The sequence below is a fragment of the Gymnoscopelus microlampas genome (assembly GCF_963454915.1).
Source record: "Gymnoscopelus microlampas genome assembly, chromosome: 3".
Taxonomy (NCBI): Eukaryota; Metazoa; Chordata; class Actinopteri; order Myctophiformes; family Myctophidae; genus Gymnoscopelus; species Gymnoscopelus microlampas.
In genome coordinates, this window is record NC_139940.1 from 23,610,532 (window position 1) to 23,625,531 (window position 15,000).

General features: G+C 43.5%; 1 protein-coding gene across 1 annotated transcript in view; it reads left to right on the forward strand.

Annotated features, from left to right (window-relative positions):
* Window positions 1–15,000, forward strand: part of syngap1b (synaptic Ras GTPase activating protein 1b) — a 161,972-nt gene that overhangs the window by 101,025 nt on the left and 45,947 nt on the right. Inside the window, exons 5-6 of the mRNA XM_084052810.1 lie at window positions 12,529–12,623; window positions 14,702–14,823. Of these exons, the coding sequence (XP_083908936.1) occupies window positions 12,529–12,623; window positions 14,702–14,823 (217 nt within the window). The remainder of the gene's footprint in view (window positions 1–12,528; window positions 12,624–14,701; window positions 14,824–15,000) is intronic.

Here is a 15,000-nt window from a genome sequence, read left to right on the forward strand (position 1 = left end):
TATTGTGGGGTTTGCTAGAGATTGGATATCCAGAAACACTGTCTCTAGTGGTGTGGACAGAAAGTACAACATATCTCACCAAAACTGGGTAGGAACCTGTTTGCCTTTTTATTTGCCATCTCCCTCTGAAATCCATGTGTGTGTCCATCCCATTGTTGTACTCATATAACTGGATGCAAGAATACAACTGGAGTCAACGACTGATGCTTCAGGTTTCACCCCATTTGCACAAAGTTACAAACCATGATGCCGCCTCCCTGAGTCTGTGACTGTGAGGATCTAGCTAGACCGGATTCGGGAGAACAATGAGAAAATGAACTTCCAAAGTAATGTAAAAAGTTATTGAAGTAAATGTACAGCTTAGCATAGGCTGATTTTGCACCCAATCCCTTCAGTACTCACTAATGTGCGTGCGTGCGCAAGTGCTTGTGTGTGTGTGTGTGTGTGTGTGTGTGTGTGTGTGTGTGTGTGTGTGTGTGTGTGTGTGTGCGTGTGTGTGTGCGTGTGCGTGTGCGTGTGTGTCTGTGTCTGTGTCTGTGTGTGTGTGTGTGTGTGTGTGTGTGTGTGTGTGTGTGTGTGTGTGTGTGTGTGTGTGTGTGTGTGAGAGAGAGAGAGAGTGTGTTGGGGGGGGGGGTGCACTCAATATCTCAAGGTAGATACATTCTGGGACACAGGAGCAGGATGTTTTCATGCTGAAAACACTTTATCCCCCCCCTTCTTTTGAATGCCCATTAGTTAATGTACCCTTGCTAACAAAAGTGTGAATGTTATAGTCTGACCGGACCTTGTGAGGCAGAGTTGAATAGCCCATTCATAGTTTTGGAGCAAATATAGTACTACACTATAGTACTATTAACCACTTAAAGCCCAGCATCCCTATTCTGGGAAAAAGTTTCGCAGACAAGCGGCTCTACAAGCTCAGTGAAGACATTTAATATAGAGACAAAACAGAAAAGTCACTAGTAGTAATGATGATTGGTTAAGGGAGGGTGAAATATCAGGGTTAGCCAGTCAGAGGCAGAGTTAGGTGGGTCTTGACTTCGCTCTCCAGGGGAAATACACATTACCCTGATGATGTCACACTCAGACATCACTGTGACATCACAAGCTCACGTGGATGGAACCATAGAGTTAAAACAAATGAAAAAGAGTTAAAAATAATAGAGAGGGCACCGGAAATCCCCGCCCATCCACTTGTGTGGAGTTGCTCACCCAGCGCGTACTCGCTTTTCACCCTTTCTTCCGAGTTGGCAAATGTTACGGGCGGGGACTATTTGGGGCCTATGTGACACGTTAAGCGTCAATTCTGTGCGCAACCCTGTGTGCAAGCTTGTGAATCGAGCCCATTGGTCGAAACCGTTTTCGCTCGTTCATGTGTCTGGCCCCAGCCGTAATAAGCTGCAGTACCTATGATTGGCCACCATGTCCAATGCGCTTCACTGCTCCCTCTCGGTTCTGGGGGCTTGGATGGAACCCAGGCAGCAAGCAAGCTCTGCTGGATTTGAGGCCAATAAGGAAGTGCTTTTCAGGCCTGCAGTTCTCATTAATGGTCTTGCAGAAGGATTACCACGTCACTGATTACAATGGAGATTTGTCCGGACTTTACACTTGATTTTATTACCTTAGTAATCACTGTCATAAATATTTTATGCTTTCAGTCGCTAGTTTAGTCTTCTTTCAATTACCATGATATACGTTTGGTAAGTAGGGTATGCTACTGGCTCTACTGAGTGAAGACCCGCCCTCGCTGCTCTTCCAGCCAATAGCATTAGTTTCCAGTTGCTTTTCCGGACCGTAAATTCCAAGATGGTGGATTTGAATTTGTCGAAAAAGTGGCTTCAAAACGTGTCTGTAGAAACCAATGGGTCACGTGATGGCTCCCTTTGTCGAGGACGCCTATTTCACATTGCTATATAGTGCAATAACCCAGGCAATGCCAGGCAACAGTTTTCTGCTTGTTTTCAATACTAGGGCTACGTGCAGGGCCGTCTATGATGTCAATACTATGGCGTCATATTGATGACTTCAGGGAAATCCATACAGTATATGGGCATAAAAGGTACACAGACAGACAGACAGACAGATACTGTACATAGGGATTTGTGAATTTTCATTTCTGGACAAGTGCTGGTCTAACCGACTTCCGACTCTGCACTGTACTCCCGATAGACGCAAAGTTTGAATAAGTCGATCGATCCGACGGTTCTTGAGATATGCGGGGGATCCACAGTCAGAAACAGAGATTATGTGCACACTACATAGGATACCGTGCATTTATAGATAGATATTTCAATACAGTATAACATGTCATGTTGCGTTAATATTTATAATATGGTTGAATTGGAACTTCCCATTGGAACACATTGAAGTTCTGCATTGTATAATTATGATAACCCACTGCTATGCTAGATTGCAACATAACGTTTTTGGTTAAAATTGAGAGTCAATGTTGTTGCTAATCATTGGTAGCCATATTATATAAGCAATAATATACCCAACTAGAAAAAGTGCTCCTCGAAGCACAGGTCAGGTATAGGTTATTGTGGGTCAGCAATGTTGGGAATACGCCAATGAGGATGGAATATGAAAAATTGGACGAAGCCGTCTTGATCACTTCTCTATAAAGATAATGTGTACCGATTTGCGTGATGTTTGGACAAAATCTGTTTTGTCAAAACATCTCCTGGTGGCGCTATAATAGGGCAAACTTAAAAGGGTGGCATTTGTTCCTAAACGTAGTGCAAATATGCGTGCAAAGTTTCACCGCAAACCGGCCACTCCTGCAAACTTTAGATGTCAATCTTAGCCAATCAGGATGGACTATGAAGAATCGAACAGATTCGTCTTGATCACATGATTATAGAGATCATGTGTACCGATTTGCGTGAAATTTGGATAAAAGTAGTAATAAAAGGAGTAATATCAATAAATGTGTATTACATAAGTCGGCCTCCTGGTGGCGCTATAAAAAGCAGATGTGAAAAATGCAGGGCAAAGGTTTGTCATTGTCCCTGGGAGTGCACATACAAAGTTTTACACAGATCGGTGCAGTTATAGGTAAAAACAGTGGCATTTCTTTCTCGGCATTGTGGGAGTGTGCGTGCAAAGTTTCACGGAAATCGCACGCTGTGTTCATGATTTGAGACATTTCGTTCAAAGCGGAGCAGTCTTGCAAACTTTGGAAGCCAATCTTAGCCAATCAGGATGGAATATGAAAAATCTAAAAGACCTGTTTCGTTTAATGACTATAGAGATACTGTGTACCGATTTGTGTGATGTTTGGACAAAGTCTGTAGTACTTTCAATTTTCTTTTGTTGCAATCGGCCTCCTGGTGGTGCTATAACAGGCCCACCTGAAAGGTTTGGGGCAGAGGTTCTGCTCTGGCATCCAGGGAGTGTGCGTGCACAGTTTGGCTGCGATCCAGCTAACATGCCAGAGATTAGCTGTTCACAGACGGAACCACGCGGACGGACGGACGGACGGACGGACGGACGGACGGACAGGGTGCAAAACATAGTCTCGGCCATGCCTTTCGGCTTGGCAGAGACAACAACAACAACAAAAACATAGCCATGATATAATCATTTGTATATTATTGCTTGAATAATATATCACTAAGACTTAACTAAGTAAATTAAATCAAGATAAACCATATTTTTTGCCAACTGCACCTGTTTCCTAGGCTTTTTACTTCCTGTGTGTGTTCCACTTCCTGTCGATTTGATCCAATGAAATCCAATGAAACTGGTCAGATGACTAATGTAATCCAATGAAATCCGACAGGAAGTGGAAAACACACAGCCTAGGAAACAAGTGAATAGGCCTACGCCATGCAAAATAAGTATGCTGTGGATGATTATCCAAAACATTATTGTGCAATGGGAATGAACCCTGCCCTGACATTGAAGAACAGTGAACATGTTCTACTCTTTGGGATACATGAGAAATGGAGCCCCCAACCATGACCGTGTGAATGCTGTGCTCTATTTATTGAGCTACACAGGGAAAAGAAACTGTGGCAGTAGTAATTACAGTTTGAGCGTACATGTGATCAGATATGCATAAGGTTATGTAACATAACTAACCGCTGCATCATATTTTCAAATACAGGAAAAGCTGCATTGGATTTTAGTCACAGTAGTTCATGGATCAAAAGCAAGCAGGGAGTCAACCAGTGTTCTATCACAACAAAAGCAAACATACAAAAAGCCCAGAGCGTTTCAGTGCTATTAAGACACCCACTCCCTCTCCAGCCTCCATCTCTGGCTCTTGTGTTCCCTCCCTCCAACTCCCCTTCCTCTCTCTAGCTACTCTTCTACCGTTATTCACTGCCCCCCTCCCTCTCTCTATCTCTCAGTATCTTACTTTGTCGCTTTCTTGTTCGCTCTCTGCATGTCTCCATGTCTCCATCTCTTTATCTCTCTCTCTCTCTCTCTCTCTCTCTCTCTCTCTCTCTCTCTCTCTCCCTCCCCTCTTGGTCCTGCTCTTGCACTGTCCCTCCTACACCTACACATACACTTAGTATCCTCTCCTCGCTGTCTCTGCCCCCCGCCTTCATCATTTCTAGCTTACCTTCCTGTTACTCCTGTGAGTTGTTCCCCTCCCACTCTATCAACTATGCACCTCTATGTCTGTCTGTCTGTCTGTCTGTCTGTCTGTCTGTCTGTCTGTCTGTCTCTCTTAATTCCCCTTTCTGTCGCTGACTCTCCCTCTGTTTTTCTTTCTAACTCTGCCTCTTTCTCTTACCGTCTCTCACTTGCACGCCCCTCTCTCTCTCTCTCTCTCTCTCTCTCTCTCTCTCTCTCTCTCTCTCTCTCTCTCTCTCTCTCTCTCTCTCTCAGAGGGACTAAGCTGGAAGCGGTTTCCACCCACACACTCTTGCTTCAGCTTTCAGCTTGACATCAGATTTACATTCACAATGAACAAGCACAGCATCTCTCACGCATCCCAGCACATGGCTACGCACAAATGCATGTGAACACGCATGATGTGTGCACATACGCGTGGACACACTGGACTGCGTAAGCCGTAGGCGGTGTTCTCTGCATGCAAAGGCATGTGCAATTACACACAGACGTCCCTGTGTGATACACACAAGGACACACGCACACACACACACTGCATATTCGTTTACTGTATATTTCTCAACTGTTTCTCAAATGTAGGTTTTTTGGGGTGATGTGATGATTGCAACCTCCATCAATACAGATTTGATGCTATACGATTGAATGCCTATACTTCTCAGTTGGTATAACCATATGTTTTGAGTCTTGAATATAATAAGATGCGTGGAATCAATAAAAAGGGGACACACAGAGAACATTTAGCAGCACTACCGATTCCAATCATGTCTCCTAATGACTCTTGAATCATTGACTGAGTCTTGATTTATACTTTGTTGCATGACCATATCACTCCTCAAAAATGACTTATTTTCAGCTGAAAGGTGTCCATGTGTTTCGTACGCCATTTGTATGTCTAACCAGTAATTATGTGACACTTTTAAATATAAAAGTATGCATGTCAAAATCGATAGAGCTTTGATGACTAAAATTGAAATCAGACCCGCAAGCACAGTGTGTAAGAGCTCATCAGAGATCCTGATACTGCCAATGGATTTATCTTATTATTTTTTATTTCTTGGACCAGTATATTTCACTCTGGCCTTAAATCATGCCCAACTATGTACTGCAGCATCTGTGTGTGTGTGTGTGTGTGTGTGTGTGTGTGTGTGTGTGTGTGTGTGTGTGTGTGTGTGTGTGCGTGTGCGTGTGCGTGCGTGTGCGTGTGCGTGCGTGTTAGCCTATGGTGGCCAAGAATGCATTATGTGTAGGATCCATTAGCCCATACAATTCCTTACAGTGTTTATAACACTCTTTCTGTCTGTTACTCAAACGTAAGGTACTTCGGAGGGGGGGGGGGGACGTTGCCATGGCAACTAAATAAAGAGCCTGAGTTTGGATCAAAAGCAAGTGAGTGAGAAATTGAATTAAATGGACCTATCCAGTTTTATTTTATTTTCCAGACTGTTGCCTTTGTCAGAGAATTATTCAAAGAAATGCTTAATGGATTACATTAAGGTAAAAGGCCATTAATATGTGGATACAATGATGCTGTAAAGGGGAGGTGGTGAGAATAGAAACTCAGCAATCAATTGCTGAATATTGAGAGACACTGAACAAGCACGAATACATTGAAAACCACGGCACAGTGTGGCCATGCATTCAGCCTTTTGGCACGTGCCGAACAACGCCGTCTACGTTCTTAGCAATTCAATTTGCGATGGACACTCGTCTATGTGTGTCCTGAAGGCTGGATGCTTTATGTCAATGTCATACAGCACTGTGCCCTTCATTGCCAAACGCAGAGTGAAGTGGTAGAGGTCATGATTTCACCCTACTGACATGGTTTACTTCTTCTAGGTTCATTATTATTATTATCATTATTTGTATTGTTTTTTTTACGTTGTGTTAGCACAGGCTTGTGGACCTTGTACCTGTATGTACCTCTTTATTTTTTTTTAATTTTAGGCTTTTTATGCCTTTATTTAGAGAGGGATAGATAGGGAAAGTAGGCTGACAGGAAATGGGGAGAGAGACGGGGGGGTGACATGCAGCAAAGGTCGTCGGGATCGGGAGTCGAACCCGCGACACGCTGTCAAGCTGGCATTGCAGCCTAGGGTGCCTGGACCGCCACACTACGGCCCAGGCCAATTCTCTTTATTCTTGATTATTGTTCCCTCAGTAATATCCTGGGGCACGGTAAGCAGAAGTCAAGTAAAAGTAATCTCAATCCATCTCATTGTTATGTAAAGATGAACAGTGACACACTCAAATTAGTAGTGGAAAGTACTGCTTAATGTCTGTGATGTGAAAGAATGCTGGAAAACTGACAAACTGAGCCTTTAGTCCTGTCTGTTTTGTCTCCTTTTCCCTGCTATGGCCAGTCGGCGTTTGGATGTGGAACAGCTAAAGATAGATAGATAGATAGATAGATACCTTTATTGATCCCGTGGGGGAATTTCAGTCGCCCAGAGGCCGCACAGCAGTTAAGAGTTACAGAGTTACAGGTACAGAGTAAGGAAAGTTCTGTTGTATACAGCAATACAAAGGTAAGAAAACAATAAGAAGCACCGTCAATACAGTATACATATAATAGTATACACTTATGCAACTACTGTATGCTGCACTATGCAGAAAAACAACAACAACAACACAAGGTAACAGTGTCCTCACCACAGCCCGCCCCAAAACAAATAAAGTGTCCATTACAATCAGTGCAATGCCAATCAAATAAAGTGTTCCATTTCAATTAGTGCAATGCGAAAGAAAAGTGACAGTGTTCACAGTGTAATCAGTACAATAACCATACCCTAAAAGTGTCATTAGAGCCCTTGATACATCTATTATTCCAAGTTATGTTACAGTCGACCTGGCAGAGCGACCATTGTGTGTCTTGTTGTAAATCCTCATAGCTACTGGCACAAAGGACATGCCCAAGTCTCATACAGCTCCACCCCGGGTGTGAATCTTCCTCTCCTGCTCAGATGCCCCACTATATCTAGGTGGAGGGGGTCGGAGGGGTTCTCCATGATGGCATCCAGCTTCCTCGATATACGCACCTTAAGCCGTAGTGTTGTGCGGGTCAGGTTTTTTTATAACCCGCCCCGCACGGGAGCCCAACCCGCCCCAACCCGTCCCGCAAAAATTTATATAAATCAACGACCCAGCCTGTCCTGCAACCCGCAAACCCGCGGGACCTGGGGGCTACGGGTCGGCCCGCACATCACTATGAAGCCGCCACCCCCTCCAGTGAGGTTCCCACGACGGAGAACGTCTTCCTCACCAGCCTGTTTAGGTTGTTAGTGTCAGCCGCTCTGTTGTGAACCCCCCCCCCCCAGCACGTAATTCCAAAGAAGAGAACACTGGCCATAACAGACTGGTAGAACATCTGTAGCATCCTGTTGCACACAACAAAAGATCAGAGCCTTCTCAGGAAAGGAAAGGAAAAGTGAAAGTATTCAAGATAGTGTGCTGATTGATAGTCTACACATTTAAAAAGGTTTTTTTTTCATTATCACTCGATCACTTAATCCAATCACTTAATTTGGATTATATAGAGTAGAAAAGGCTATAATATGCCAAAAGTTCAGCTGTGGATATTCATAGTATGTAATCACATACAGTACAGTACATCGTGGTGGCAAACGTGATTGTAATCAAATAGCATCAATGAGGCATTGTGCCATATTATAAAGCCAAACACATCATGAGAATAGAATGCAAAGACTCTCTGAAGTGTATGAATCTAAATTGGCAAAAATGGGACCAATATACACATTATTTTCACCCAAAGGGCCGGAGCAGTAAGTCAATTCACAGACTGTCTGCTTATATTGTAAAGACCCATGGTCTAGATACTGTAGCTGTGGTTCTCAAACTTTTTCATGTCAAGGACCCCCAAATTGATGTGTGTGGCCGCGGACCCCCACCTGAAAATATGTTGTGCCAGGGACCCCCAGAAGCAAAGATTTGTGTTCAAAATGTTTGTAACCCATTTTCAAGATTTTTCCAAAATAGCAGATCTACAAGCTCATACAGTAAATCTGCTATTTTGGAAAAAATGTGCCGTGGTATGAGCTTGTATATCTGCTATTTTTGAATAGCCAAAGTATAAAATACGGATAAAGGGGTTAAAATGATTGTTACGCTTTATTAACTAATTTTGCTGGGGACCCCCTGGTAACCTCCCAAGGACCCCTGGGGGTCTCCGGACCCCACTTTGAGAACCGATGGTCTATAGCTTTATCCACTGGACCTCTGCCTTCTCTGGAGGAGGCAAAGCTAATTACTGTAGTTTGGGAAATATTACTTTCTGAAGGACATCTAGATGTTGCTGTTCAGAGGGATTTTAATTGCGGTGGTTGTGGTTATGACGCACTGTATAATGATAATGTGAACTCTGGTGGTCCCAGCTCCCAGGCATGAGGCTCCTGTTAATTGCTGGTGATTAAGGCTTTATAAGGAATAGCAGTCAGTCACCTATAAGAATCTGTTAGAGTGTGTATATCCAGAGTTGTGTACCCTGAACCCCCCGAAAAGAAACTGTCACGCCTGGCTCCCCCATACAGTCTATGGCCGCCGTTACATGATCAGTGTAGTCAAGACCTCTATTTAGCTTTTAACACAGTGAAAAGGGACAAAGTCATGGCCACTGAGGGCAATGGCAAAAAAAAGGAAGTGCTGTAATTGTCATAATTTTCACATTTGCAGATTTTACACCTGTGACATGGCAAACAGAGTAACAGATTAAAGATTTCAGCACAAAAGAATTTCAGTTTTATGGCTGCTAATGAGACTTTCGCCCTACAACAAATACAGATAATGGTGAACATCATGATAGTGTCCCTTTAACTACTTACAGTGTATGCCCCTATTATTGGATAGAACATAGGATAAATAATACATTCCTATGACACAAAAATATCTTGATAATTGTATATACCCCCCCATATACCTAGTAGTTAATAAATATACTGTAAATTATCACCTGGGCATTTGCGGACAAATGCCGGGTGATAATTTCATAGCCTTATTTATTCACGAAAAAGAAAATTGTATTTGATCAACACTTTCAGGTGTCATAGCATAGCAGTAATATAGTACAATACATACATACGTACTGTACATACAGTAGATTACTGTCGGAACTGCCCTGGTAGTCCTGCTGGGATTTCCAGACCGTGTGGGAAGGGAGTTGGCTGATAACACAGCAGGTGCGTCTCAACCCTTGTTGATACGCAGCCATTCTGTGAACTGTTGAAAGTTATTAGCCGTTTTTCTGTTCTTTGTTTTAGATCCTGTGTTCTGGTTAATGGAGTGTTCCCTCCACAGCAAGGTGGATCACAGTGACAGTTCAGCACCTAGTGGCACATTAGCCGTGGTGGACATAATACTCAACCCCCATTACTTGAGTCAAAGTATGGCTTTGACTTTTTACACGGTTCCAGTTCCGAATTGCAGCCACCTGTAAGTGCTCTTTAAGAGCGGTTTTGAAGGAGAGCAAGGATTCACATTTTTTATGACTGTTGGTAGGGCATTCCACATTTTTGTGGCATACACTGTAGCAGTAGAACAAATTTAATCTCTTGTTAGAGCTAAATCTGGGTTGAACGTGACAACCCTGAGAGCCCCTGGACCCCACTTTGAGAACCACTGGTATAGATACTCCTGGTCAAATATTACTCAACTACAAGTGAAAGTTGCTCTGTCAAATTTGTACTTGTAAAGATTTTCTAGAAATGTTAAAAAAATATAAGTAAGTAAGTAGGTCTGAGAGGCTTATTGTTGGTATCAGCTAGAGAGCAGGAGTCTATCCCTGTTTCTCAATGCGCTAGACCCCTGGGAGATGGATTGCTGAGGTGGAGCTCAACGCCTATACAGCTCGCAGTACTTACCGTACGACTTGCCGCACCCAAGCCGTGTTACTCATACACTGAGTTGGCGGTGCCCGGGATCGAACCCATGACCTTGTGGCCAAAATGTGAGTGCTTTACCGACCGAGCTACCCGGACACATAGATAGTATAAAAGTGAAAATAGCTGATCTACAATCTCACACATTTTCCCTGTTTGAAATATGGCTTAAGTGGTTCATTCATAATGTAGTTTTTCCCTCCCCAGAAATACAAAAACACAATATTTGTCTTTGAAATGTACTGGAGTGAAAGTCAGAAGTATCCAAAATTACAAATACCAAAGTACAGATACTCAAATAATGTATTTAAGTACAGTACTCAAGTAAATATACTTCATTACTGTGTCCACCACTGCAGCTACTACCATATCTGCCCACAGCTGTCTGTCCTTTTATCACTCCATTCACCAAGGGTAACAAAAAGACTGGGTATGTGACAAATACAGCTACAGTACAGTACATACAGTTTGTTCCCTGCATGTTCTCTTCTCACTTTAATTGAAACTGTGAATTTAGAAAGAAAGCGCGAGAGAGATAGAAAATGAGGGGCTGAAGTTCACTGAAGAGAGGTAGAAGGATAGATGTACTATTTGAATTATGGAAAATAACTATGTGGGAGAGGAGGTGTGTGTGTGTGTGTGTGTGTGTGTGTGTGTGTGTGTGTGTGTGTGTGTGTGTGTGTGTGTGTGTGTGTGTGTGTGTGTGTGTGTGTGTGTGTGTGTGTGTGTGTGTGTGTGTGTGTGTGTGTGTGTGTGTGTGTGTGTGTTTGTGTGTGTCTCTCAGTTCATGCAGGCGAGGAGCGCTGTTCACCTAAGTATTAGTGCACCTGTCTGATCAGAGGCTGGCAGAGAGAAAGAGAGAGACATTGAGAGCATGGAGAGGGCTGACTTAACATGAATGAGATAGAGAACCAGAAGTAGACACACTGCGATAGCAAGGAAGAATAAAATAAGAGAGAGAACATAACAGTCAGAATATTTAGCTACAAATGTAACAGGGTTATAATGTATCTCCCCCCCAGAGGTGCTACTGTAGCGGCAATAAAAAGAGGAAAGGGCATGAAAGGAATGAAAAGAAAAAAGTTACAATATATTCCACAGTCCACACTGTTGCTGTCATTCTAGTCTGGAAACTGTATGACAACATGATATCCCAAAAATCGATTGAAATTTGGCTTGGTGAGAGTGGTTTAACGACCAAGTGTGATCGTTGACCTACAGGGCACCGGAGGTGAGATTTAAGTGTGGGCTGCTCCAGCAGGCCCTGCAGGCCTTTACACTGTATCCCTCATTCATGGAAGGGTTTATTCCCTTACCGGATAATTCACTGCTTTAGGCACAGACTCGCAGACGGAAGTCAATAAGTGTTTTTGTTTAATGCTCACTACACTCTCGTCCCTTGATCCATGCAACCCCCCCCCCCCACCCATCCTTTGCTCTGTTCATGCACTCCATGCAGACTATTAATGTTCGCTTTGTCTGACATCACAGCATAAAATCTATCCCTGCGTTTCTATTACCAGTAGCTGAGCCACACGCGCACACATGCATGCACCCACGACCGCAGGCACACTCGTGTGAGCACACGAGCGAGCACGTGCACGCGCACACGCACACACACACACGCACACACACACACACACACACACACACACACACACACACACACACACACACACACACACACACTCACTCCACTTACGGCATTCCCCTTTGTTCATTTCCCCTTGACGGGATGCTAGGCTGAGGGTGGAGGTAAGCCCACATGACTATGATTTCCAGCTGTCCTCACCTTTGACCTCCATCTAGATCGTACCTTGTTTCATTCCGGCTTTCGTTCTTCCAGGCGCTCCCATCAATCAAAATAAACAAAACCACTGTTGTTCACCCCACTGTTGTGTCTGTTTATTTATGTAAATACCTTGCCTTTTCTCTCCTACAGTTACTCAATCTACTTGACCCACAGTAATAGCGTTGACACGTTTCCAGCATCTTTGTTTTCTGTTTCTCGGTTGTTCTGCGTGTCTCACCTGTCGACTTGCTTCTTTCATAGATCATCGCGCCCGGCGGAAGAGCATTGCCGCCGGGATTAAGCAGCCGAGCATGGAGGCCCCTCCCGCCGCCCCCCCTCAACCCTTCCGACAATCCGTGAGTAACCCCCGGTGGCCCCGCCCCCGCTCGCTGCCCCCGTCCCTCTCTTTGTCCCTCGCCCTGCCCTTCCCCTCAGCCCCGCAGCACACCTGCGGGCACCGCTCGCGCAGAACCCCGCCTCTCCTCTCTCCCATGCTCCCCCTGACTGTCTCCCCTTGCCTGGCCCTCCCTCTGGGCATCCCATGCCAGTTGCCCAGAGGCTCCAAGAAGGGTCCCAGCACACCCCCACTGCCCCGCTCGTTGCCCCTCTCCCCCTCCCTGTCCCTCCCCCTGCCCCGTCACTCACCCACTGCCTCCTCCGTCTCCTCCTCCTTCCCCCCTTTCTCATACTGGGGCGGAGGAGACTGGAGGGCCGCCATTCCGAGTCCAGTGGCGGGACCATATATCGCAATCGCACCACTGCCCCCTGTTGAGGTACGTGACAAGCCCTCCTGGAGCAGAGTTCCTCTCCCAGCCCCTGTGTGACCTCCGTTTTGTGTGGTTCACCGTGCTACAGACTTTTATGATTAGATGTTGCATACTTTTTAAAACTTAAAGTGTCAGACAGACTGGATAATCAAGCCAGCATTAGTCATTCAGACCATTAGCATAGAACCAACAGATGGAGCCAAGTATTTAGTCATATCCCCAAGACAGGCTTCAAAGGCATTCAACTCATTCCAAATGACTGGGTGTCGTTTCCCTCTCATGATTTACCCACTAAACAATGCTGATATATATTGCTCTTGCAGTGCATCTTCTTGGTAAATGCTCTGATGTTCTTCTCAGAGGTTAAGCCAATAAAGTATTCAATCAATGGTCATTACATATTGACTGTGAATGCAACATTTGCCATTTAGAAATTTTGTTTTAAGAAACCTGCAGGATTCCTAATGCTCTTGTTTTTCATTCTCACCTTCAACTCTTAATTAAAAGAAAAATGCCACCAATTCCATTCACAATTGTTCTTGAGTAGCATTTTAAAAGTTCTAAACTTCATTTGTCTTAAACCGCTGTCTATATTATTGTAAAACCATTCTTTCCAATCTAGGTTTAACATTCATTTGTTGATCAGCCATTGAAATGTAAAGTATGGAGCCTCACATAGGACAAACTGTACAACCATTACTTTACCACAATGCAGATCATCTATCTACACTATGGTACACCGCTGCCCACTGTTGGCCACCTTATGACACTTCAGCATTCATAAACTCATAAATGGATGTGTGTAGGCGTACCCTTTTGTTGGACTATAATAGATGAATCTTATTGGTTTCCTTCATCATGCACCACATTTCATGTGTGCCTGCTCACAGAATTTTCCTCAGGTTACTTTTCATTTATCCATTTAACTATTGTATTAATTTCTACTGCATTTCACACTGTCTTTGTGGAATTCGCGGTCTCTATAATTTCTACTCTTTCTGGGACAAATGCACATCTGACATTTGCATCTTTTATTTATTTATTTAATCATGATCACAACACCCACAAATCCATCTTTTCCCCCTGGGTTCATTCACCCACTTCCCCCTCTCCTCTCCATGCCACGTACTTTCAGTGGCGGACTGTAACTAAGTACAGTACATTTACTTGAGTAAGGCAAGTACATTCTTTGAGTATCTGCACTTTACTTGAGTATTTGTATTATTGGATACTTTAATACTTTATTCAATACTAAGCAAGTGCTCCAGTACTTTAACTCAAGTACACATTTGACTGAGCAACTTTCAAAATAATAAATTACAAAGTACATTTTATTTTTAATATCAAATTGCTGTATTAAAATCAATAGAATATCAATAATAGTGAAAAGTGAGCTTGTACATCGGCTATTTTAATTACATTTGAAACAGGGCTTAAGTGATTAATTCATAATGTACCTTTTCCCTTCCTAGAAATGTAGTGGAGTCAAAAGTAATATTTGTTTTTAAAATGTAGTGGGAGTGAAAAGTCATAAGCATCCAAAAATACAAATACTCAAGTATAAGTACAGATACAATTTTTCTTTTTTTACTTAAGTACTCAAGTAAATGTACTCAGTTACTGTCCACCACTGCTCATTGGTCCTCCTCTTCTCCTTCGTGTTCTAGAGTTTCCTCAGTAGAAGGTTGAAGGGCTCCATCAAGAGGGCTAAAAGTCAGCCCAAACTGGACCGCACCAGCAGCTTCCGCCACATGATCCTCCCCCGCTTCCGCAGTGCAGACCAAGACAGGTTAGTACAGCCCAGTGTTGATTTCGTCGACTAAAACTATGATGAACATTTTTCGTTGATTACCTTTTTTCACTGACGAAAACTAAATAAAAACTAAATAAAAACTAAGCTACGATGACTAAAAACTATGACTAAATATATTGACAATTTCGTCGACAAATAAAAACTAGACTAAAA